At 48.0% G+C, this 25,049-nt stretch overlaps 11 protein-coding genes across 11 annotated transcripts; 5 read left to right on the top strand and 6 right to left on the bottom strand.

The window, feature by feature from the left end:
- Positions 1-242: 242 nt before the first annotated feature.
- N7458_007619 (NmrA-like family protein) lies at positions 243-1,184 on the bottom strand (the record flags this gene model as incomplete). The annotated part of the gene is made up of 1 exon (XM_056911001.1): positions 243-1,184. The coding sequence occupies one exon, from the start codon at positions 1,182-1,184 to the stop codon at positions 243-245; it is 942 nt and encodes a 313-aa protein (XP_056763827.1).
- Positions 1,185-2,397: 1,213 nt separating this feature from the next.
- Positions 2,398-3,829, top strand: N7458_007618 (Gfo/Idh/MocA family protein; the record flags this gene model as incomplete). The annotated part of the gene is made up of 3 exons (XM_056911000.1): positions 2,398-2,507; positions 2,572-2,705; positions 2,772-3,829. The coding sequence occupies 3 exons, from the start codon at positions 2,398-2,400 to the stop codon at positions 3,827-3,829; spliced, it is 1,302 nt and encodes a 433-aa protein (XP_056763826.1).
- A 1,519-nt stretch (positions 3,830-5,348) lies between these two features.
- Positions 5,349-6,845, top strand: N7458_007617 (endo-1,4-beta-xylanase; the record flags this gene model as incomplete). The annotated part of the gene is made up of 10 exons (XM_056910999.1): positions 5,349-5,592; positions 5,651-5,691; positions 5,750-5,798; positions 5,859-5,980; positions 6,037-6,182; positions 6,236-6,324; positions 6,384-6,419; positions 6,484-6,572; positions 6,629-6,694; positions 6,756-6,845. 10 exons carry the CDS (start codon positions 5,349-5,351, stop codon positions 6,843-6,845), a joined length of 972 nt encoding a protein of 323 aa, XP_056763825.1.
- Positions 6,846-7,358: 513 nt separating this feature from the next.
- N7458_007616 (putative Na/H antiporter) lies at positions 7,359-9,253 on the bottom strand (the record flags this gene model as incomplete). The annotated part of the gene is made up of 5 exons (XM_056910998.1): positions 7,359-7,736; positions 7,793-8,201; positions 8,250-8,332; positions 8,398-9,071; positions 9,136-9,253. 5 exons carry the CDS (start codon positions 9,251-9,253, stop codon positions 7,359-7,361), a joined length of 1,662 nt encoding a protein of 553 aa, XP_056763824.1.
- A 703-nt stretch (positions 9,254-9,956) lies between these two features.
- N7458_007615 (RNA-DNA hybrid ribonuclease) lies at positions 9,957-11,328 on the bottom strand (the record flags this gene model as incomplete). The annotated part of the gene is made up of 3 exons (XM_056910997.1): positions 9,957-10,386; positions 10,454-11,015; positions 11,121-11,328. The coding sequence occupies 3 exons, from the start codon at positions 11,326-11,328 to the stop codon at positions 9,957-9,959; spliced, it is 1,200 nt and encodes a 399-aa protein (XP_056763823.1).
- A 747-nt stretch (positions 11,329-12,075) lies between these two features.
- N7458_007614 (nitronate monooxygenase) lies at positions 12,076-13,444 on the bottom strand (the record flags this gene model as incomplete). The annotated part of the gene is made up of 5 exons (XM_056910996.1): positions 12,076-12,184; positions 12,242-12,504; positions 12,557-12,585; positions 12,638-13,174; positions 13,306-13,444. 5 exons carry the CDS (start codon positions 13,442-13,444, stop codon positions 12,076-12,078), a joined length of 1,077 nt encoding a protein of 358 aa, XP_056763822.1.
- Positions 13,445-15,049: 1,605 nt separating this feature from the next.
- Positions 15,050-15,496, bottom strand: N7458_007613 (uncharacterized protein; the record flags this gene model as incomplete). The annotated part of the gene is made up of 1 exon (XM_056910995.1): positions 15,050-15,496. The coding sequence occupies one exon, from the start codon at positions 15,494-15,496 to the stop codon at positions 15,050-15,052; it is 447 nt and encodes a 148-aa protein (XP_056763821.1).
- A 738-nt stretch (positions 15,497-16,234) lies between these two features.
- Positions 16,235-16,777, bottom strand: N7458_007612 (uncharacterized protein; the record flags this gene model as incomplete). The annotated part of the gene is made up of 1 exon (XM_056910994.1): positions 16,235-16,777. The coding sequence occupies one exon, from the start codon at positions 16,775-16,777 to the stop codon at positions 16,235-16,237; it is 543 nt and encodes a 180-aa protein (XP_056763820.1).
- A 443-nt stretch (positions 16,778-17,220) lies between these two features.
- On the top strand, positions 17,221-17,762 carry N7458_007611 (uncharacterized protein; the record flags this gene model as incomplete). Its single annotated transcript, XM_056910993.1, has 2 exons — positions 17,221-17,340; positions 17,400-17,762. 2 exons carry the CDS (start codon positions 17,221-17,223, stop codon positions 17,760-17,762), a joined length of 483 nt encoding a protein of 160 aa, XP_056763819.1.
- A 1,977-nt stretch (positions 17,763-19,739) lies between these two features.
- On the top strand, positions 19,740-20,486 carry N7458_007610 (putative NlpC/P60-like cell-wall peptidase; the record flags this gene model as incomplete). The annotated part of the gene is made up of 1 exon (XM_056910992.1): positions 19,740-20,486. The coding sequence occupies one exon, from the start codon at positions 19,740-19,742 to the stop codon at positions 20,484-20,486; it is 747 nt and encodes a 248-aa protein (XP_056763818.1).
- A 1,489-nt stretch (positions 20,487-21,975) lies between these two features.
- Positions 21,976-23,055, top strand: N7458_007609 (uncharacterized protein; the record flags this gene model as incomplete). Its single annotated transcript, XM_056910991.1, has 1 exon — positions 21,976-23,055. The coding sequence occupies one exon, from the start codon at positions 21,976-21,978 to the stop codon at positions 23,053-23,055; it is 1,080 nt and encodes a 359-aa protein (XP_056763817.1).
- Positions 23,056-25,049: the final 1,994 nt, after the last annotated feature.

Here is a 25,049-nt window from a genome sequence, read left to right as displayed (position 1 = left end):
CCTGTTTCTACTGTACATCTCAGGAGCCTGGCAGCTCTCCAGGTGGCCTGTTACATGGATCATGAAATTTTCCGTCTCTTCTGAGGTGTGATTTAATACTGTCAGTACTTAGAATGGACTATTCGAGTACAACAATAGGTCCGCTGTTGACACATTGCCTACTACACATACAAAACACATCCACATGTTGGATCAGAAATAATATGGCATGTATTCGAGATATCCAAATATAACTATGCTGCTCAGACACCGAATATTTCCTTGTTGGCCACAGCCCACTCTTCCAAGCTGGTGACCTGCCCGGCATACTTCTTCAGGTTCAGAGATCCCTCCGCATACCCCTCTCCTTCATACATACTCGAGCGACCGCCTGGAGTACCCAGAGACTTGACCAATGGCCCAGCCACAAATTCAGGTACACCACGCTCAACTAGAATCTTGGTACCCTCTTCCTCATCCACCTCCGTGACTTTGACATCTTTGCCAATCGCCCTGCCAAATATACCCATGGCATCCCGCTGAGACACCAGCTTCGGTCCACAAAGAGCGATAAAGTTCCGTTCTTTCGCGCCGGATGTCGCCTCTATACCTTGGCTGAGTACCGTCCCCGCAATTCGGCCAATATCTCCAGGGGAGATCCAGTCAAAGGCGCTATTCGGGTACGCAATTCTGACTTCGCCCTCGCGAAGCATACTCGCCCACCAACGGGCGTTGGTATTGAAGAACGCCGGTCGAAGCGCGACGTAGCCATCCTTACCAAAAACATCTTCTAGGTTGATCTCAACCTGTGCATGGAGATAAGGGATGAGAGTCGTCGGCTCAAGACTCCTGATATCTCCCTGAACGGAGAAACTACTTAAAAACACCACGAATTCTACGCCGGAATTCTTGAGTGCTTCGATGGTTCCTCGCATGTGGTCGGAACTGCCATTGGCAAGGTATATAAAGGCATGTTTGGCGCTGGTTGTGCGTACGGCGGCTTCGATGGTTTCGGGTTTGGTGAGATCGGCCTGGACTCTTTCGAAGTTGCCGGACTTTTCTTGGTCTGTAGTCAGACCTGGGATGGGTTTTTGGGTGTCACGTAAAGCGAGCACTACTTTTGCACCTAGTTCATGTGCGGTGATGGCGGCGGCGGAGCCGACGTGACCGGTTGGACCGAAGATAATGGTGGTAGGAGGAGACATTGTATGATGCTTATGAGCTAAAGCTTGTTGAATAGGTGAATGATTTGAACGATGATGATGATGATGCACGGCTTCAACTTCACATTTTTATGGATCCTCGAGTGATCGGCCATCGGTAATTCGGAGACCGATGGTAACTGTCGGAGTTTCCACATCCGACTTAGTTCGTGTAGACATTGAAACTTAATGAGCATCTTGTAGCTTAACGTTAATAAATGGTCCAATGAGACCTGGACGGAGAAAGTTAACTTTACCTCCACTCGTATCACTACGGGTGCTGCTTACCACAAGCTGTCAACTTGCTTTGAAATCAGGGACTCGGGTGGGGGCCTTTTAGGAATACGAGCTCCACGGACAGCTTACCTCGATGGAACCGTGTGGCGCCGAGCTTGGATCGGTGTTTTCCAGCTCCGATTTAGACCATGGTCCGGGAATGATGGCAGGTTTTCAGAGGGAAGGGTTCGTAATGCGGTTGAAAGAGACGGAGACCAAGACCCGTCGGGTACCTTCATGATGCCGAACTTTTCGATGCAATCGAGTCCTCATACCAAATCCCCACATTCAGTAGCGCATTCATGGATCTCATTCAAATAGTCATGATGAAAAACAAAACGAGAATGAGCGCCTGATGAAAGAAAAAGTAAATCGCTTTGTATAGTCGTCTACATCGATCCTTCAAAAATGGATCGCGATCATGTATCGAGTTTCCCATTCTGAAACGTTTCTGGCAAGAAATCAAGATAGTATGGTAAAATAGCAAGCAACAGCTATATTTTCTTGGAATTATTCCACGTGTATAGCCTTCTCTGCATTGGTCATTGTGACTGTGACTCCCTCAATTTTGGACATTATTTGCAAAAAAGAAGACGGGTGACATTATGACCACCTGGGCTATCAAGTGGCGGCGTAGAATATTGATGATATCCTGAGCCAGTGATGGTACAGGCTTACTTCTTCCCCATTCTGGCCCGATTGAAGCTAGTTATCTGAAGGAGCTTTATCATTGTGTCCACGTAGGCAGCACGTCATACCATCCCTGCCATTGGCTACCTTGTGGGTGCGGGGAATTTAAGCGTTGACTTAGGGGCGGGACACATGACTCTGCCCCAGCCCCTTTGAGTCTTGATCCGAACTTCCTTGACCAGCACCATCAAGTGATCAGCAAGAAATTGTTCCATCTATTGATTGCTCGGACGGCAGGCTTGAAGCCAACATGTTCCCCTTTGACATTTTGCAGAGGACTTATACCATCATATTTCCTCCGACTGCAACTAAGAATGACGATGCTATCCGGATCGGGCTGCTAGGGGCCTCCAAGATAGCGTTCGTGTTTCTAAAATCATGCCTTGACTGAGCTACGAGCTAATTACATTACTTGTCTTCATAGACCATTTGTTGTTGTAAACCCGGCCAAGTCCCATCCAGATGTCATCGTGGCAGCTGTGGCAGCTCGTGATAGTGAACGCGCAAAACGATATGCCAAGACGCATGGAATTCCCATCGTGCATTCATCTTACCAAGGTACTTTAACTATCTTCCTCGATACATTCACAGTGCACAAATGCTGATGCGTCATGAATTGAACAGACCTGATAGATGACCCATCGATTGATGCAATCTACGTTGCTCTGCCGAATGGTCTGCACTACGAATGGGCCCTGCGATCCATTCGTGCAGGAAAGCATGTTCTTCTCGAAAAACCTTCTTGCTCAAATGCCATTGAGGCGAAGCAGCTTTTCAATCATCCGCTGGTGACCGCCAAAAATGCACCCGTTCTCCTGGAAGCCTTCCACTATCAATTTCACCCAGCCTGGCAGACATACCTCTCGGAGGTTCGTAAGTCTCCGGGTAGCATCAAAAGCGTCCATGCTGAATTTCTCCTATCACCCGGCCTATTGGGGTCTGACGATATTCGGTTCACGTATGACCTAGGCGGGGGTTGCATGATGGATGTGGGAACCTACGCTCTTTCTATCGTTCGTCAGATTCTAGGACGGGAGAAGGTCCTCGAGCCTGTTGAAGTGAGCTATCGTGGATTGCCGCCAGGAACGGACGGAAAAGCCAAGGAGCCACAAATTGATGAGGCGATTGACGCGAAATACCGCACAGCTGATTCAGTCGATGTCCACATAAGTGGCGACCTTGTTACTAGAGGGAATTGGCCTTCCTTCTTCCCGGCATCATTGACCCGGAGATTACCATCTTTCAACTGGCCAAAGAGCTCGGTTACTTTCGAACCTGTAGTCGTTGACTCTCAGAATGGGGAAGGTCATACTCCGTCCCAGCACTTTATGCAACGAACTTTGACAATGCGGAATCCTTTAATTCCAACGTTCTACCATCGGATTGATATTTCGGATCAGCACATCCTGCGACAGGGAGATCATATTACCAAGACCTGGAATGAGACAACTTACAAAACGGCATATAACTGGCCCGAAGGAGACAAACGTGCTGCTGTATACAAAGACTGGTGGACCACGTACCGCTGTCAGTTGGAAGAATTTGTGAATAGAGTCAAGGGTCGTGAAGGATCTGGCGTCTGGGTTGATGGGAAAGAGAGTATTGCGCAGATGGAGACCATTGATCGGACTTATGAGAAAGCTGGATTGCAACTTCGGCCAACCAGTACATTTGAGTTGTAGTATTGAGTGGATTGTGATATTCCAGATCGTGAGAGACGTTCCGGGGACACTCTACTGTTAGTTGAATGCCACAAAGTGAAACTCTTGGGGATCAGGTGTCCAGGATACATACTCTCCATATAGTTACCGTTTTGTTTGGACCGAACCTATGTACAATGTATGCACAACGCCCTTGTTTATCATCCCGGCATAGATATTTTCTCCAACTGCCGAACTGTAACAATCAGCCGAAAATAATCGACTTTATCCATCGTGTTAGCTACAAGTGGAGGCTTGGCCGTTACATTTGACTAACTAGATCGGGGGATTTTCCGGGGTAGGCGTCCGCTCGCTAAGTGACGCCAAGCAGCTCAGTGAGCGATTGCGAGCACCTATTGGTCAAGCTGGCCCTACGCTAGTCACGCAGGGTCCTGAGTACATTTTCATGAAGAGAACCCCTTCATCCGGCTATACTTGGATGAAGTTTGTCATGCCAAGGTGAAACCCCTCAAGGCATACTTGCAGCGGCGTTTGGACGCGATTCTATTCACAGTTTCTAGAGTTATGGAAGACTGATAGACTTTGTCGCCCGATGATGTTGAATGTGGTTATGACCCAGTTCAGCTCTTCTTTGAGGCTTACTCCAAAACCGTGGAAATGTTACCTAACCCGGACTTTCTTCGAGAACCTCGCGATGAAGATGTGCATGGCCGGCAGAGTATACTGACGCTGACATTTATCCACAAATATGGTATGGATCGGTGAGAGTCATGGTGAGGGTGCTTGCTGAATATCTTCTGGACTGGCCTATCACAGAGCTGTCTTGCTATGAAACGTACTAGTCCCGGGGGCCAGGGATCGCTCGTCAAAATCAGGGCTTACCGAGATCTATCTAAAGACTGGCAGGCAACAATGTGGCGCGGAGGTACCTCGGAGGGGGAAGTTGCAAAGGAGTGTGTGGGGCCGATAGTCCGTGACGAACTTTGGACCCTGAACTAACGACGCCTGTTCTAGTTTTAGGTTAATTATCCTTCAACCTTCAGGTGATCCACGTCTTCAGCCACGTCCCCGCTGTCTCCACTAGGGAATGACCCTTTCTGTTTCCTCTCACAGCAGATTCCGCCCCCTCTGACAACATGCCAAGACCCTTAGGTCCTTTATTGTTACATATCAAGCCCAGGACGTGCAATGGCTCTTCCAGAGATATTCTTGGCAGTGTGTTAGGTTTCAGGCTAAAGTCTTCTGTGCAAGAGCTTCGGCTAAAATAACGATCGAACATCATTCTCTTCAAGTCAGTTGCAGGGGTCTTGGATAGAATAGGAAATATCCGTTTCTCATCGGTGAAGTGGATGGATGGTGCGACGTCCGTTTTGCATCAGGAAGGATTTTCGACTAGCTAGCATCTAAACTATGAACTCACTTCCATTAGCGAAGGCACCTCGATCTTGTATAAATATCGGGTCGATTTCTTCGAATGTTATCATTTGATCATCACAAATTCTCATCATCTATACACTCGAAAGCGTAGATCTTCGCAAAGATGGTTCAACTCAAGGCAGCTGCTCTAGCTCTTCTTTTCGCTGGCCAAACGCTTGCCAGCCCTGTCGAATCTCGACAGGCCTCTGTGAGCATTGATGCTAAATTCAAGGCCCACGGAAAGAAGTATTTTGGAACTATTGGTGACCAGTACACCTTGACCAAGAATACGAAGAACCCAGCTATCATCAAGGCTGACTTTGGCCAACTGACCCCGGAGAACAGTATGAAGTGGGATGCTACTGAGCGTGAGTAAACACACCTCTTGAACACAACTATAACATCGGAAACTGACTGTCAAAACAGCAAACCGAGGCCAGTTCTCCTTCTCAGGATCGGATTATCTGGTGTGTACCTGAATCTTCCGTGACATATATTCGTTTGCTTTGTTCTCACGAAACATAGGTCAACTTTGCCCAATCCAATGGCAAACTGATCCGTGGCCATACTCTCGGTAAGTCTTTGAAACCGCGAAACTCAACATCTATATTCTAGTAAAGCTAAACTCGTCAAGTGTGGCACTCCCAGCTTCCATCATGGGTCTCCTCCATCACGGACAAGAACACTCTCATCAGCGTCATGCAGAACCACATCACTACGCTGATGACCCGCTACAAGGGCAAGATCTACGCCTGGGTAAGTTCTACCCACAGAAAAAGGCCAAGAAAAGGCCATTTATTGACCCTACCCAGGATGTTCTGAATGAAATATTCAACGAGGATGGTTCCCTGCGGAACAGTGTTTTCTACAATGTCATCGGCGAGGACTATGTACGCATCGCTTTCGAAACAGCTCGCGCTGCTGACCCCAATGCAAAGCTCTACATCAATGACTACAAGTGAGTTGTTACTCTCTGCTCTGCTGGAAACTTATGCCTTCTGACTTTAAAAGTCTGGATTCCGCCTCATATTCCAAGGTGAACGGTATGGTCAGCCACGTCAAGACGTGGCTTGCTGCTGGTATTCCAATCGATGGAATCGGTAAGATCTCTGTCATAATACATGATGCCCGCCGTAAATAATGACTGACCCGTTTCAAGGCTCCCAAACCCACCTGGGCGCTGGTGGCGGTGCTGGTGTTGCTGGATAAGTACCCTCCTACCTCTTGTCCACTGAAGAAAAACTAACAGCCTCTCACAGCTCTGAATGCCCTTGCCGGTGCTGGAACCTCAGAAATTGCTATCACCGAGCTTGATATCGCTGGTGCTAGCTCTACCGACTACGTCAATGTTAGTATCAGATGCCATTACTATACTTTGGCCGGGGATTAACCATATTTTCACAGGTTGTCAATGCTTGTCTGAACCAGGCCAAGTGTATCGGAATCACAGTTTGGGGAGTCGCTGACCCGGTAAGTAGCCTTTGTCATAGAAGTTAAGAAGACAGTGTACTAATATTAGAGGATTCCTTAGGATTCGTGGCGCTCCAGCTCTACTCCGCTCCTGTTTGATGGCAACTACAACCCTAAGGCTGCGTACACTGCCATTACGAATGCGCTCTAGCTGCGTTACTTCTAACAATAGTCTGAACACATGAGGACATGCTGTATATGCTTTTGATACTTGGTTAGTCCCGAGAACAGGTCACATAGCTCCAATAAACCATCCTTGGCAGCACATACTCCGAGATTTCAACATTGGCCATGGTGCAAATTTGATGCTTGCAATAATACCGTAATCTGTGGCTCAATGAGACCTAGAATATTCGACTTCGTCTACGAGATTTGTATAAGGACAATTTAATCAAGCACACAAAACGGCACTCTATCGTATTCACAGAGATAAAAGTAAATCTATGAACAATGAAATCTCCAAACCACCTTTCACCTACACAAAATGTATGTTGAAAAAGAAAAAGTTCAATGTCCAAGAACGGGAACAAGATTGCTCTTGTAAATGATCAGAAAAAGGCTGCCCTGCCCTTCCCTTCTACATTTGCTTAACGGTAAGCAATCCTGTCAATGCCAGAGTAAGTTGCACGAGGTCTTTCGACCCCTGGGCTGGCATTGTAAGTGTTTACGCCGGACTCGGCGAGTCCTGCCCCCGGTCCTTCCCACCAACCACTGCCTCGTGCGTGACAAGGTTGACAGGGCGCTCAGGTTCATCAAGGGATCCAACACCGAACTGTCTGTCAGGCGAACGTGGTCGAATCACTGTACCACCAATGCGGAACAACGGCGGGTGAGGTGATTCACGCTGGTTGCCACGCTTGCGAGACCGGTGGCTCGGGCCTGAAAGATTCCCACGAGGTGTGGCGGTACTGTGGGTGTGGCGAATGTTTGAAATGGGCACTGGCTCAGGCTCATCAACAGTACTAGTGCTGATGGCGCTGGAGATGGTGCGTGGGAGATTGTATCCGGCTTTTCCGACCGGGACCGATAGGCCATGGACGATCTTGAATGGGGGTTAGAGGCGCATGATCGAGTATGAAGGAGATTTCAGGTACTTACAATACTGCAGATCACTAGGAACCAGACAACGACGTTGATGACATCCATGACTTGCTGGGCATCCTCTCGCACTTTACCATCAACAGTGATTTCTCGCAGGAATTCTCGGCTAATAGAGAGGTAGAAGATAGCACCGACGCCAATTGGACCAAAAAATCCAACAAATGCTGCGTGGGAAATTTGCTCGATTTGATGGATGTACTTGTGCATCGCGAAGATAATTGGCATTCGGCGAACCAACAAGATCAGAATTCCCAAAAGGACGAGGCGGTAGATCGGGATGATGTCGTTGTTCAAGAAAGATGACCACGGGCAGACGGCGCCAAACCACATGAAGACTGCAAGATTGAGAAGCATGTCAATGGTCGGCTGGAGCGAGTCATCCATAGTTTCAAGACGGAACCAGTCACTACTCTTGTCAGTGGTCTGCCTTCATAGCATCTGCGATGTGACTTACTCCTGCGTGAACACATTACCAGCAATAAAGCATGCGAGAAGGTCATCAGTGCCAATAAGACCACAAGTTCCCACGATGAAGAGCTATCCCGGGGTGTCAGCGAAAATCCAAGTATTCCCACATGCTTCATGTATAGAACAGAACTCACAGCAAGCGCAATGGCAAAAACCAGGAAACTCTCGCGATCAACGTAACGCTTCTCCTCCGCCCAGTGGAGAAGTTTCCGCGACAACCAACCAACAACGATACCGTACACCACACTCAAGATGATGGTATACAGCCAAGTCTCCAAGAACCACTGACCCATCGCCCTCCCGGCCCCTCCACTATATCCTTCACCATCCATACCAACATACTTGAGCAAGTAGATGCCAAAGAAAAGAAAAGGATAACCCAGACCATCATTAGCACCAGACTCGGCCACGATGATCCGCTGCAGTGGGCGCGGAACATGCTTGTCCGCGAACTTGCCCTTAACAATGGAATTGGACAAGACCGGGTCAGTAGGTGTCACGCAAGCGGCGACGATCAGCGCATGGAGGAACTTGAAATTGGGAACCATAGCCCAGATGACCAGGCTACTGCATAACCACATGGCCGCCATTCCGGGCCCAAGGAGAAGCGACAAGCTCCGCCATTCGATCTGGAGATAACGCTTGGGGAGCTGGACGCCTGCTAGAACCAACTGCACACCGAGGACGAGACGAGTGAAGTGCAGAGTGATGGCCTCCAGATTCTGCTCTGAATGCATGGCATAGTCATCCGGGCGGATGAAATTCGCGGCATGCGGGGAGAATGCGACGCCCGCTAGAAGCGAGATCACTGCGGATGAGGTCAGAGGCCATCAATCGTAGTGGGAGTTTCGTCAATCGAGAGAATTACTTACAGGCTTCGGAAAGGTAGAATCGCTCTTTGCATAGGTAGGATACCAGTCCAAAGAGGGAGACAAAGCCTCCGAGCGTCGCACAGACGATGTTGAAGTTGATCAAGGCGAGAGTCGGCATCTCGCTCTTGGCTTTTGCTCGGCGGCGGGGGTCCCGACGATGTAGCAGCCACTGGTAATGACGGGAGCGATCAAGATATCGGGGATTGAAACCAGGCGAAGTATTTCGTTCGACTTGACAAAAATACTATTCACGGCTGACCTGCTTCGAACTGCCACAAGCGGAAAAGACGTGGCAGCGGGGGGTGTAAGCAAATGTTAGGCAATCATAGTCTTGAGGTACTGGATGCGACGCAAGGCGACCATGTGGTAGATTTGGAAGAGTTGGAAGAGGAAGGAAGCCACGGTGGAAACGATGTTCCTTCTTTTTAGGGGTGAATATCCTATCGAGTGGACCGTGGAGATGGAGGTTGAGGTGTGACAGTGGAAGCAAACGTCGAAAGCGGGTGCGGAGGAAGAAATCCCACGTCTTGGCAGGGCCTCGATAATGCTCCGATCCCGATCTCCGGACAATTTCGAGTTTCCGATTTAGGATCCTACGTACCCGAAATAATAATATTATTTACTGATTATTGTTGAGTATGTATATGCTGTACATGATCTCTAAATTCTTAGCTTGTACAAATATTTATTTACATCTACGCCACTACATTGACATAGGTGCAGTGTATGCACTTGCTTAATCAACAAACCATGGATTATCGATACCGATCCTGGCAATATTTCATGACTATCGTGGCCCTGGGAAGAAATAAGGAACATCTTTAAAAGTCATCTTCAAACACCGCTGCAGGCACCCTCCGACTGACTTCCAATGCCTCTGCTTTTTGCCTCACTCCTTCGTGGGCTCCATTGACCGCTAACCGATCGGCCGCCTCATTGCCAGGGTCGCGATTATGTCCCTTGATCCACTGAAACAATGTCTTTACTTTGAGTTCGTTACGCTCCTCAATCTTGACCAGAATCGACTCGATCAAGTCACGATTCTCGACCGGCTTGCTGTCCTTGGTCATCCAGTTGTTGCGCCGCCAATTGACAAACCACACGGTCACACAGTCAATCGCGTATCGGCTGTCGGTGAAGATTGTAACATCCCGATGACGAGGCGCGATGTCAATGGCTCGTAGAATGGCGGTCAGCTCTGCGCGTTGGTTGGTCTGTCGGCTTCCCTTCAGTGGCTCTGAGACATTCCTGCTAGGACAATCAAGCATGAGTCAGAATAACTTGGCCAAATTTAGGTTGTTCAAGAAAAGTCACAAACCTCGAGTCTCCAGGTCCAAAGTATACACCGACTCCGGCCGAGGCCAATTTGGTGCCATTCCGTAGTGAGCTACCATCTGTGTATATCCGCAACATTCCCGGGATCCCTGCGGCCTGCGTTTTCGTAGCTGCTTTCTTGGCAACCGTCTTGTACACCAGTTTGCCCGTGCTTGGGTCGAGCAGCACATTTGGATCGAATCCATCCTCTGCACCTGGCGGCAGAGGTCCCTCACCAGCTGTGATTTCCACACCATCTGCAAGCCTGGGGTTCTCCGCAGTCATACCAGGAGCTCCAAATTCAAGCGACACAAGCGCCCCTTCTTTCCCTGCATTCACGAATTCTTCCGCCTCTTCGCGCGTCGAAAACTTCCGGTACCGAGGTCGCGTAAACCCGCGGATCTGGTCTTGCGCTGCGGTCCAGTCCGTGTACACGCCGGGAACTCGGCCTCGTTGTACACCATAGAACCGTGTATTTTCCGCGCCATGTGCGGAGGCGTTTGCGGACGGGACTTTGGCGCCGGATAGAAACGCGTTGGCATCTTCGAAGGTGAGAAACGATTGAACTGTAGAGTGCGCGTTGAAGGTCAGTATCCAGCGACACGGTATGGTACGTCGCGAAGCTTGCAAAGCTCTCGAAGCTCTGGTCTGACGAGCGAGCAGGAACTTACAGATAGCTCCTTTGAAGCCAGTGATTTGGGCAAGACAGTCAGGCCAGCTGTAGTAAATGCCAGGTTTGCTCCCCTTCTTGACAGCATATAATTTGTTGCCGGTGGTTCTCTTGCGCTTTGTCCCGGCAGTCGGCGAAGGAGACGGCTTGGAGCGAGGGGAGGCCTTCGGCCCGGGCGCCGGACTAGGTGAGGGCGTGGTCGTGCTCATCGGGGCGATCTCGTGTTCGTAGGAAGTTAAATCAAGTAGATGTGGTGTAGCAAAGTGCCTGACGGATGTGAGGGTCGTAGGAAAGGGTCTCAGAATAGGATAGTCGCGATTGAATAGCGAAAGGCCTGCTGGGCAAATTCTCCAGCAGTGCGGAGTGGATTGCGGACGGCGCCTCGGAAGCGAGTACCAAGACCCCAGATTTGGGGCTGGGAGGCAGACGCGTCTGCTAATTGTGATCGACCCCGAAGCAAAGGGGAGTTTTCACGGAGCGTAGAGAGGGAGATAAGGGAGGAGGGGGGGTGTGGAGGGTTCGGAACTGAGGTAAATTCAAGAAGAAGAGAAGGGGGGGGGGGGGTTGGAATGGGAGGGGGGAATCTTGCCTGATTGGGGCCTCCACCAGTAGCTCCCGATAACCTCGTCCAAGTCTGCCCTTTTGATTTGCTGAATGTCTGCGATGTGACCAGCATGTCATGACAGCCCTGTAGGTATTTGGACGTAGGTATTTGGACTCGTTCCTAGGTCATGCACGGATTTCTGGCCAGCTTCATGAATCTTTGCTGAGTACGACTCAATCCCCAGCTTAGATCCACATCGCCTACTGGAGTAGACATCTTGCACTTGGCACTTGCTTGAACAATATGCCTGCTATGGAGGATCATCGAAACACGTACACCAGAACACGAGGAATCAAATAGTATGATTATAAATTATGCTTTTGAAACAGCAATACAGATCATGATCTCGATTTTATATCATCTCCATAGCCCTTGCAACGGCCAGTTTTGCCTCTTGCTGGATGCTCCTAACCAACTCCTCAACCGATACAATCTTGTCAATAACTCCCACGCCTGTACCTCTGCATCACTTGTAAGTATAGTTGGTAAATATTCAGCCAAAGATAAACGAAACTCACGCCCACACTGTACGTCTGTGATCATCTCCCTTCTCTCTAGCCTCGTTGTATCGTTGAATGATCCCCTCATCACTGGCGCCACTCTCGAACTCATTATAGCTAATTCCAATAATAGCCCGTCCATCATACTGTCTTGGAAACACATCCGTAGACTGAAAAACGTCGTGCTTGGTCGTCTTAACGGTCGAGACGCCGCCGTCCGTCGCCGCTATGATTGACTCTTTCATAGAAAGAGGAGCTGGGCATTCCGAGGTTGCAATAAACTATACACGGTTAGCATTTTCATTATTATGGAACCGCTTATGGTATGCGTACCCTCGTCCCCATAACAATGCCATCGGCACCTGTTCAGGTTACTATCGACCATTCTCATAGTTCGGGATACATGCAACTCACCTAACCCCAGAGCAGCCACACATCCTCGTCCGTCTACAATACCACCAGCTGCGAGTATCGCAACATCATCGACTCTAGCACTCTTCGACACGAGATCTCGTACCTCGGGCAAAAGCGACATCAAACTGGCCCCCTGCGCCCACTGGTGTCCTCCCGCATCGACACCTTGGACAACCAGAACATCAACGCCCTGCTCCAAGGCTACTTTAGCGGATTGTACAGTGCCAACTTGGACGAAAATCTTAACATCCCAATGGCTCTTGCTCTGCACTTTGTGAATCGCTTTGATTAAAGGTTGATGGTCAGCGTCCGATTTGGGAAATGACAACCAGACTGCGGCGACCCGATGCTTTTCGAGGATGGCGACCGCATGATCTTCGAATCCCGTTGGCGTAAAAGTGATGAATCCAATGCCAATTGGGAGAGTTTGTATTGAAGCGATACTCCCGAGTTCTGCATGCGCTTTTGTCAGGGTTGCATCAAGATTTGCGAGTTGGGTTGATTCGGGTCCGAAATCAAAGCCGCCCCCAATGAAGCCTACAGGTCGTCAGCGATGTGTTTTTTCCTGGCTTGTGTATACGTCCCTGACCGAGCGAGCCGATTTGGCCCGTGATCAGAAAGATTGGGATTCTGTTCATAATTCTTGTTCTCGCATGATCTATACATACCTAAGCCTCCAGCTGTGGTGACGGCACCTGCTAGACGGCAGTCCGCGAATCCAAACATCGGGGCATTCGCGATGAACGGGGTTGTTGTGTGTGGAAACCACCGTTTCAGCAGACGCTCTGGTAAGCCTTTTGATGCCATAACTTAGAGCTTATCAGACAGCAACAGGGCCGCCTGTTCTCGAACTTAGTAAGCTTTAGAATATTTTAATCTCGTGTAGTACTTAAGTAATTTCTCCATGGCTGCCCCACTTTATATAGGAACAAGGGTGCGTATTTCAATTTGATGATAATATCAGGCGCCCTTCCCCGCTCGGCTTGCGGAGATTGACTAATTGGTAAGCATCAGGCATGGATCTAGCTCAGTGGGGTCCCACTATTCTTCGGAGGATTTAAGATTTCCGGGTTTCCTTGGTTTCTCTTATTTCGTTTAGGCTCGCTGCGGGGGGTTGGAAATCCTTTGTTAGGGTATCAAAATTTTGGCCTATAGGCATGTTCTATTGGATCTTGTTAATGGTACGACAAGAAACTTTATTGCACGACAGACTAGCTAGCTCCAATTAGGAACCTCCTTGCTCTCTCACTGGAAGTTACTTTCGACGTCTACGCCGGAAGCGCTTCTCGTGGTTGCCCTTAATATTAGCTGCGACTTAAGGCATGTAACCACGTCCACGTCCTATAGATAATTAGATAATCGTCGTCGTCATAATGCATACCTTAACAAGTGGCTATGTAGGTGTTGGAAGTAGCTCCTTGTCGTAGAGCAAGGAGGTTCCTAATAAGAACTAGTCTGTCATGCAATAATTTTCTTGTCGTGCCAGTGACAAGATCCTTTTTATTTAATGACCAAGGAATCTGCTAAGACAAGGTAGGAGATCATGCCTAACGATGCGCTAATCACACAATCGAATAGAAGTTACTAATTTTATCTATTAAGGAAGGAGACACAGAAAGAGAGGTCAAAAGAGAGGTAGAAAGCCGTGTTTCATGACTATCAATAAAATGATCCTGCACACTAATTTTTGTTAGCGATTAACAAAGCGTGTAGGGCTCTCTACATGAAGTTAAGTTTGTATAAGGAAGAATAATTAATGCCTAAATTTCTGACCTTTTTAGGTTTAGTGTGACCTCCATGAGCTGTACCCAGTTCCGAGCAACCATAGGTTAGGTTAACCGAGCTATAATCGATGCATTGAGGCTCAATTGAATCTCACAACGCTGCTAGTAGGGGTGAGATCTAAATTGTCACGTTCAGCACGAAATACCTCATTTGAAATGTAAATGGACCAAATGAAAAAGAAAGCAAAAGGAAGAATGAAACCGCAAAATCATCCCTGAGGTTGGCATTCAGCCGCACCTCGAAAACCGTTCCATCTATGTCCTCTGACCATCATATCGGGTGTCCGGTCCGAAGGCCCCGAGGACCTCGAGCTGCTTGGCTGGATCATCTGATCAGCTGGTCGAAGATGGACTCGTACTGGCATTTGTTGTTGGCAATGAGATTCTTGATGACATTTATCTCCAGTAGAATTCCCTCTTGAATCCGTTTAATTTGGGAAACCTCGCGGTTTCCACGTCTTCATGGTGCCGTGCTGCAGCCACACTTGATGATCTCAACGCTATGTGCGTGAGGAGGTTTCCATGCCTGATTCTGTCCAGGCCATGATTGACCTCCTTGAGACGTTGGAATAGTTGGCTGAGGTGCTCTTCCAGGATAGTCTGCTGCTCTTGGAGGCCTTTCTGTTCCTTACAAACGACGAGCCGCTCTTGGCTCAGCTTGCTCAGAACTGAGAGAGCAAGGCTTACCAAGTCGGTGGCCGGTGCCACACCGTGGAGCAGCGATATCCCGAACACAATGGACGAAGGGTCCCCTGTGGACCTTACAGCACCGACAAGCTGTATTCTCTGACCGTCCGACGATCTGAATTGTGGCGGCCTCAACCCGGGCACGGGTAGCAACGACTTCACCAGCCGGTGCGGTTGGCGTAAAGAACACGGCATAATTAAGGCGGAAAAGTGGTTCCCACAAGATTCTTTCCTGGGCGAGGCTCTCCAGGAGAGAGGACTTGAACAATTCACCCGTTGCAGCCACCTTTAACGGGTATCCCTTGATGAAAGTCGCCCATGGCCCGGCTGGGCAAAGAATAGCACCCACACCGACAGCTGGGACATCCTCAGGAGGCCCAATTACCATGTTTGGGGGCTCAGGTCGGTCCCTATATCAGTTAGTATTGAAACAGAGAGCCAAAACGCATAGTGCCTTACAGTCCATGAGGTACCACCGGTACGTTCTGCTGGTATGGGGGGATCCCCCTGTCCTTGGTAGCCTCTATTCAAGGAGATCAGTCTTGAGTGCTCATGGTGACAACGGGAAAAGGTGAAGGGTGACTTACGACGCCATGACTGGTGAAGTTCGAGTGTTTGGTGAAGAAGTGAAGAGTGTGGGGGAGAAAGGGTTGGGTGCGAAGGAAACGAAGAAAATGGCTCGTGTGAAGAAAGAAACGGAGGAGGTCTGGGAGGAGATGTCTCGAGAACTTCGAGTTCTGAAATGACTCGTGGGAAGAGAGAGGGGGATGAGATCTGGGAGGGGGTAAATAGGAAGAACATGAATCAACTGGAAGTTTCCAATATTATGTTGCTAACCCTCCTACCTGCCCGATTTGGCAGGTTTGATAAATGCCTGACCTTTCAGGCAAACAACAACCCTGCACGTGTAGTATCAACCTCTATGCTCGTTTCCTATTTAATAGTACATTGTACCCAAAATGCATCGTCTTGCTCACGGCTTGTATTCAGATACGTGTCTTTTATATACTGCGGGAGCGGCGCAGTGAAAGACAAAAGTATGCTCATGGTCCCGTTCCCCATCGCTCCTCTTCCCGATCTCCCTCTCGAACCTCGAACTTGAAATGCCTAGACCTTGCTCTGTTCTTCAAGTAGGTGGGCAATATTCTTCTCTTCCATGATAACCATGGCCTGTAATGCGGTCTTGCACAAGGTGGCCTGCTTCAATGAGCTTAGTTTGCTCATCCCAGAAGTTTTCGAATGGCCCATGGTTGTCGCGGCAGTCTCTTTTGACTGCGCTGCAACTCTCCGATGGCTGCAGCGTTTGAATCTCCCCCGGGTCTTGTATACAGCCTGAAAACAATCCATCCCCCTTCTGGCAGTTCCCGCGTGGCTGCTCGAAGGGGTCACCCTTGGCCTGGGACTCAATGGCCTCAACAGTCACAGTCTGTTGGCCAATGAGTGTGTGGAATTGTTTGCCAGTCATGGGCCAGGCGATCTTGGGTCTGTTCGGGACCTTGATTGTGGGCTCCCTATAAAATGGCCTCTGCTGGTTCCGGTGCAGGACCGTCCCAGGCTTTACTCGCAGCCATCGGCCACGAGACCATTTCTGGCCACGGATCACCGCTGCCCAGAACCTTGGAGGAAGATCTAGACCCCCCACAATCGGGGCCTTCCATGTCTGTAACATTTTTCAGGGAGTCCTGTATGCCTTCCTTCATGGCGGAGATGTATAATGGGTTACCGCAGACGACATTGCTGCCGATGACCTCGCCAAATTCGAAGCTCGTCAAATAAACCAGGCCCTGAGCGATCCCACCGCAAACACACTCATTATCCTTACCTGTTACATTCCTTCCTGCCTTCCCAAACGGATTCTTCCTTGCCAATAGGTTTTCCTTCCTCTCAAAATTTCTTCCTCTCCAAGAATTCTTCCCCTCAACAATAACCATCCACTTCATCTCTCCCACGCTCCTCAGCACTGACTAAGACCCTCTCACACCATTTAGCTACAGTATCCTTCCGACACATCTTACACGCAACAGCCTATATCAACACGCTAACATCGATCACTGATAGACACATTTTCTCTCACCTTTCCCTGAGGTGACACACGGCATCACACTGATCCACATGCCTTCCAAAGCCAAAAGACCACGCATCGCAGGTTCGCAGGCCACAGCCAACCCTGGCACGGGCGACAACCCTGGACCGAGGACGGAGGACATGACTAAGAAGAAGAAGGCCCCCTCGGTTTTCAACCGCGAGCTCTCCACACTCTCTGCACCAAGCAGGACCTGATCAAAACCCAGGAGTTTATCACAAAACACAAGGGCAAAGGCGTTGGCTCACAAGCCAGCTTCAGCCTGCTGGCATACACCGACATGATCCTTAGCAAGGCGAATACCAAATTCCAACCCCCTAAGGTTAAGCTCGAAGTTCCGCCCTTAGATGGTACTCATTCCAGCTATTGGAGCTTGAGCGATCACCAAGCAACTAGCACGCTGAATAACTGCATCAACCTCTGCGCGTCATATAATGAAATCAATGAGACAAAGAGTACTGGAAAAATGTTTGTTCTTCGGTTTGCTGGAGGAATGGATTCGTCAATGATGATTGGCCAGGCCAATGTTTTGGGTACGCAGGGAACAATAACTCGTACAGCGGGGGTTTAATCTTTAGGTGGTTGTTACTTACGATTCTGTAATCTGGATTAATGAGGTGATTTGTCTGTGACTTCGATTTAATTCACTATGTATATAGCGTACACGGCCTTGTCAGCTCACCAAAGCAAGACAATGATGGCCTATTTGTCTTCAGTACTTCCCTTCTTCGACTAGACGAGCCCTACATTGAGATGGAAGATATTTCACTTGAGGGAAATCTCCAGGCGCTTCTAATAACATTCACAGAGATTATCCCAATAAGAGGAGGTTAGGGAGCATATAATTTGATCATTTCACTAGTTATAGTAAGACTACAGATTTTTATAATGAATCATGTTTAGAACCTTTGTCAATTTATTGGGTGAGAACCGAGCTGTGCGTGCCTAAAAGAAGAGCTTCTCTGATCGTAGCTCCTTCTATCCTACCAGATAGGGTCTGTTAATGTACGTATCCCTTGTTCCTACGACAAGAGCCTGTCTCTTTCCAGGTTCGTATTCTTGTGACACTCCTTCGAACCCCAACCTATTTGCTTTTAAGGGGTTTAGGGCGGACTGTGGTCCTAAGGGGAGTTCTACGTTATAGAGATTAACGCTACAGCCAAATGTGCTAATATATTCCACCAGAGCTATTGAAACACCTGATAGTAATATTATCAATTGAGTATCAGTGTACGTATACTAATTATCGCAGAGCAGCCATCGATGGAGCTTGACCAACAAATCGTTCCGATGAGCACATGTGCCAAGGGCTCTGCATACGAGGAACAGTTGCTGTCAAGGTTGCAAGTATTCATGACTCTGTATCGGTGTAGGTTCAAGGCTAGAACTAGCAACAACGCCGTCGATGAGGTGGGCATCAGCCAAGCTGCAGAGACAGCAGTAGAACCGAGGAATTGAGGCAGTCGTGAGGTTGAAGGATGATATAGACACAGAATATCAAGAAAGGAGGAAGGGGAAACTCAACCTGCGGCCCTTACCTTCTGCTGAAGAGATTGATATTACCTATTCACCCTGAGTATGTGTTTTTTCTCTCGTTTCTTCATGTTGGAGTGGTATGTCCGCATGTCGACCCCACTCACCCTGCCAAGCAATCTCGTGTTCTTTACCCGCGTTTTCCTCCCTTTTAAGGTTAGCCATGCCATGCCGATCATTAACACAACTCGTATTGGGAGAGCTAGCGTGAAGAAAACAGACTATTTTTAGTGTCCCATCCGCGAAGTACTTCCACCATCGCGAGATTCGTTTATTCCATTCATCAATTCTTCATGAGGTTGACGATCATGTTCGCCCTGCCAAGCAAACTCGTGTTTTCTTCGGCCTTGATTTACCTTATTTTACATTAGGCCCTGCCGATCACTTGTGCGGCTCGTAAAATGGAACTATTTTTGGTAGTAACCATATCTAGTACTTTTCGCCCCCGATCGTATTTACCCCAGATGCTTGATACGAGTGGTCTTTTTGGCCCCAGGGTAGGATTGATATTCTCAAGCGAATAGAATTACTCTCGTATTATGATCAATAGAACTGACGAAGCCCTAATTTAGAGCTCTTTACGGGTGTGGATTCAAGGTCGCGGGCCACTAGCCCATATGAATCAATAGCACTTTGAGCATAATGATGTGCCGTCCACGGAAAATATCGTATTCTTTGACGCAAAACACAATCTCAGCTTCCAAAATGATCTTCTCGGCGCTAAATTTAGGCATGTTCGTATGGGAAATATCCGTGGTTGTTGGTCCGAATTGGACATGCACGTGGTGAGCATTGGGGTGCATGTCAAAGTATAAGTACCCAGCTCCTACCTGATGCAAAAGGTTTTTTTTTCACAATCATCCAGCTCCTCCATTTCTTCACTACTCCTCTTATCGACTCGGTATTCTATCGTCGAGCACTTCAGTCAAAGAAAGAGCAATCCTTAACGAATACTGCGACACTTGCCGAAAGATTGACCATCGCAGAGTCTACATATCTACACCTATTCACCAATATGCAGCTCACAAATTTGGCTCTCACCCTCGCTGCGGTTTTCTCCGTGGCCAATGCGTACACCATCTCCGGAGATGGAGTACACTGTCGCACAGGTCCCTCCACGAATGATGCGGTTGTCACAAGCTACCAAAAGGGTGTCGATGTCAAGATCACTTGCCAAACCCATGGTGAAAACATTCAGGGTACCACTATCTGGGACAAGACCTCTGACGGCTGCTATGTCACCGACTACTACGTGAAGACGGGTTCAAGCAGCATGGTCACCAAGGACTGCGGTGGTGGGAGCTCTGGTAGCGGTACCTCGTCCTACAACGGCGAGATCAGCCGCAAGGAGATCATCTCACGCGCAGAGTTTTGGGTCTCCCGCCACATTCCATACTCCATGAACGCCGAATACCCGGATCCTCAGGGCCGCGAATACCGGACCGACTGCTCGGGCTTCGTTAGCATGGCTCTTCACGCGACTTCGCCAGGCTTCAACACTGTCAGTCTTCCGGAAATCGCGAAAGCCATCTCTTGGGACGATCTCCAGCCCGGTGACCTTGTTGGAACTCTTGGACCTGGAACTGGCGGTGCTGCTGGTCATGTCACTCTCTTCCATTCGTGGGCTGATAACTCCAAGAAGGAGTACAATACGCTTGAGTGCCGCGGCACCTATGGCTGTGTCGCATACAAGCGCGCTGTTAGTTGGAAGGATGGCAGTTTCACCTCCAAGCCCTACAGATACATCCGTGTTAAGGATTAAGCCCGAGCTTGAGTACTGTTTTGGAGTTAGCCAAGGATGGACCCGATTTCTGTGTACATGTATATACAGTTCTTGAAGTGGCGACGATAGTTGAGCAGCCTGCAAGATAAGAGTGGCTGCAGATAGATTACTGGGAGGATCGAAGACGCAGATATTGTGTATTTAGATTTCTTTCTATCTTTCTCTTCTTGATTTCCCCACATGTGGGACACTTGTGAAATCTATCGTTATCTCTTGTCATTCCATGGTCTTATCCTAGCTGTAAGGATGTTCTAAAAGGGCATGGTGCAATAGAAGGATCGGGAGAACTACTGCATGAGTTGCTATTTAGATATGCGATGGGTAAAGATTTATTGCAGAAAATTCTTCAATCCACTAGAGCAAGAGTGAATCACCTCTTTGCAACAGTGTCACATTAAGACAATGTTCTGTCCATTTGACTCAGGGACTTCTCTTGCAATTTATACTATACTCCAACCGATTGGGTTTGTTCTGTCGACTTTGAAGGAGCTATACAGTAGTTTTCGAATTCAGTTTGACCGAACACTCTTTAGACCTGATTCCCGGAAAATAAATCAAAAATACACTAATCCTGTTTGAGGTCACCGCTTTATTTATTGGGCAGAAGTATGGTGGTAATGACCATGCCTCGTCCAAGGACGTACAGTGGCGCCGCAAAAGTCTGAGACCCCCCTACTGACCGCCTTCTTAAGATAGACTAGTGCTCGCCTAAACTAGAAGTGATAGACCACACTATACTACTTAAGGTAGATATTAGTCCAGAATAGGAAAGCGGAGACCAAAGCGGTCAACAAGGGGGTCTCAGACTTTTGCGGCGCCACTGTATTGTTATAATACTGTAACTATACATCGAATCCCCTAGAGCCGCTTCGTAGATCCACGGTGTAAATTACCCCACAGATGGAAATTTTATTCATTGACCCTTCTTTGGTGTTCTTGGCATTATGATTGCCATCACAACCCAAGCTGTAGCTCGAATATTCTAATCTGCCCCATGAGATTCATTCAATTTTTAATCGATCAACCCTTTTGCATCGAGAAGATTGGTTCCTCTTGAGCCTATCTCCATCTCTTTCGCCTACCAGGATTACATAACTATACTGTCCAGCTTGTTCTGACAGGTAACTATAGAATTTGAATATCTAAAAACACTTTACGTGGCCATGTCTATTCTCTTTGGTTCTTTAAAATTGGCTCCTCGAAGCCCCGCTTCGCCTGCTCTTCTTTCGTCTCAATCCTACTCCCTCCAATCTGAGTGACAAACCTATCGAGCTTTGAAGGCCGACCGGCCCTTTTCAAAATCTATGCTCCATCATAAATACAAGTTATGAGCCCGATAAGGCTGAAAAATCAGCGCCGGGGAAATGATGACGTAATGTGGAGTAGCCCAAAGTTCGGCTATATAGTTAATGCTCCACCGCGGAGTGGAGAAAATGATCTCTCGATTCTGGTCACATCGCGGTCCAAAATGCGATTGCCTCCAACATTCCTACAACGTGAGAACTGGGATACGCCTATCGATCGGAGCGTGCAGACCTGGAATTATGTGTGCCAGTCATTATGCATCTTTGGGATGTCCGCCTTCTTTGGTATCCGCCTATATACCCGGCTTTTCATAGTCCGTGGTTTTGGGAAGGAGGATTGGACGTGCTCTATAGCATGGTTCCTTGGTGTCTGCTACTCTGTTATTGCTATCATCATGGGATATTTCGGAGGAGGTTTGCATTACTTCGACGTCCCTGTTGAAGATCACATTCCATTTGAGAAGACTGTCTACGTGACAATGGTCATGTATGGACCAACCGCATATGTGACTAAGGTGTGTCTATTATGGGTTTTGACTCGTGTCTTCAGTCCAGTCCGTGATGTTGTCATTTTTATCTATATCTTTATAGGCATTATGCTTGCCTATTACATCCCAGTTCTCATCGTCAAGATCAGGATCTGCAGTCCGATTGCTAGATTCTGGAACGCAAATATTGATGGCACCTGTCTTGATCAGAAATCGATTATTCTTGCCGACGCCGTCGTCAGTGTGGCAAGCGACTTCGCTATTCTTATTTTACCGTTAATATTAACCATGCACTTACAAATGTCAACGAAGAAAAAGATCAGGGTCGCGGCTGTCCTTGGCGCAGGTGGACTTGCTGTTTTGGCTAGTATCATCCGCCTCGTGCTTATTATCGTTACCGGACAGTCAAAGGATATTACTCTTGCATTCATGAGGATCAATATGCTAGGAAATGCCGAAGTCTCCATCGGAGTGATCTGCACATGTTTACCTGCCCTTTTAACCTTCGTCAGACACATCGACCACGAATATCAGAGCAGCAGAGCAACCCGTACCTCTGAACGTAGGATGAAGGTCGAAACACGGAATGCAGAGCCAGCCGAAGACACCTGGATGTATAACACACACGGGAACTCGACGATCCGAACAACTATCCAGGGAGACACCAATGCTCCGGAAGTTTCGGGCGGTTTACCACCCGATAGCACATGCATTACAAGAACAGTTGATATTTTAACGCACGTGGAGACGCAATAATAATAAATGAGAAGCAGTACGTGTACCGAAATGAGCAACTGATAACTTTATGAAGGACATTTTTGTTCGTGGTATATCGTCATAAATGAAGGGCTGTAACTAGGCCTAGGCTGATTTCACGGATCTAATTCTATACCTTTTTGTTTCTGGAGGCTGATTTAGATCTTTCATCTCCATGAAGTTCTTTTAGATCAACCTTTTACGACAAAGGCTCTTAGTGCTGGAGATGGTAACTTTAGCCTGAAATTCATCCTATCCCATAGGAATATAACTATCTCCTCGAGGTAGAGGCTAGGTTTCTCATATAGATGATCACTCTTTGTTTCTATCATTAGGGGCGTCATAGTTCACTTTTGTCCTACTCGGGTTTCTAGTGCGTATATACTCCCAAATTGTCGCAAGTTGTTACGGGTACTGATAATGATCTGCCTGCTGCATTCAGCTCATTCGGCCATATCAGTTATGCAAGAAGTTGCTAATTGTCCCGAAAGATAGACGGGAGAGGAGGTAGCGTGTATGCTGATTTCGTGTAAAATACACCATCCATGGTACTAAGGACGTATTGTAATATGCATGGACTATTGTAGAAAGCGGTCGATATCACAACGCTTAAATAACAACCAATCAGAGCCCGCATATTCAGGATATATTTTCCGAAATCAAGTGTTAAGAGTGAGAAGGCAAACTGAATTCGAAAACTACTATGTGCGAGACTTTAAGATCATTTTGACACTAAACTGGCCCTTGAGGCTTCCCACGCGAAATCATCCACCTTAGTTTCATAATCTCGAATAAATTTATTACTGGGACCTGGTTCAATCCTTGGCGACTATTCTTCTGAAACCTAGGAGGACTTGTAGTTGTCTGGCCATTTTCACTAGCATTGTTCTTCCCGACAACCAGATCATAGCCAAGTTTTTTAACCGATCGAGAAAAGACAGTCGTCGTAGCTCGTCTCGAATCTCAGAGATTATCAAACCGGCATTAAGAACATGACATATGAACAAGAACAAGGAGGCCATCCTCGACCCGTAAACTTGGCTATTGATCGTCTTCAACCTCTTCGTGGCTGTACCCAACAGAGTTTGACCCATTTTAGCCCACTCATTGTCAATGGCCTTGGTTATTTTCCATAGGGTGTAGCCCTTTCTACAATAACTACGGGATTTTCGAGAAAATATCGGGCTTTGTATGCAATGGTGTGGTTTTTCTCGAGGCCCGGAAGTACAGGAATCGCTTCCACATCCGAGCATCTTCACCTTGATTCCACGCTTGCTGTCCAATAACACCGGGCAAAGCATAGTCCAAGGCAGAATGGCCTTAATCCCGACCCTCGTCTTGCCCATGAACCATAGCGATTATTGCATCTGGCTCGGCCATGGTGTTTGTCACAGCATTATTGATCGCACCTTTGCCTGTCCTATTCTTGAAGTAATCAACAGCATCCCCCCCCGGGGGATTGTATTATCAGTGAGGACCCCAATGGCCATAGTAGAAGCTACCTGCGCCAGTTCCTAATAGGCGCAGGTGTTCAGAACCAGCTTAATGCTAGAGAAATAAAATTTCTTCCCATGAAACACGTCAGCCACCATCTTCTTAAAAACACCTAGCCTATCGGTTTGGAAAGGGGTGTAGTCCCGCAGAAGCTCTCTAGCGTTGTCTAACTAACAGCCTTACAGCCCAGCTAGAAGGTGCTGCTTGTCATTGGAGCAGATAGAAGTAAGCTCCCAACTCCAGTATCTCAGAATTTCTGCTACTACATCGGCGTAGGAGGCGTTGCATTCGGTCTTTCAGTGCAGAACAAGCGCAAATACCGCTGCGATATCTTACTATAGTAGGTTAGCGTTGCCATCAGTCGATCCAACCGTATCACGACTGACGAAGCTGATATAGAGGGAAAAGAGTTCCACCAAGCCCGCCACGCATCCAAACGTCCTGAGAACTTTGCTTTGAGACAAGTAAGATTGGACGCGGTGGCCAGCAATTCAAGATGC

Source organism: Penicillium daleae (assembly GCF_028827525.1).
Source record: "Penicillium daleae strain IBT 16125 chromosome Unknown utg000007l_segment0_segment0, whole genome shotgun sequence".
Classification (NCBI taxonomy): domain Eukaryota; kingdom Fungi; phylum Ascomycota; class Eurotiomycetes; order Eurotiales; family Aspergillaceae; genus Penicillium; species Penicillium daleae.
The sequence above is the reverse complement of the archived record's forward strand: the minus strand, read 5'-3'. Positions and strand labels throughout refer to the sequence as shown.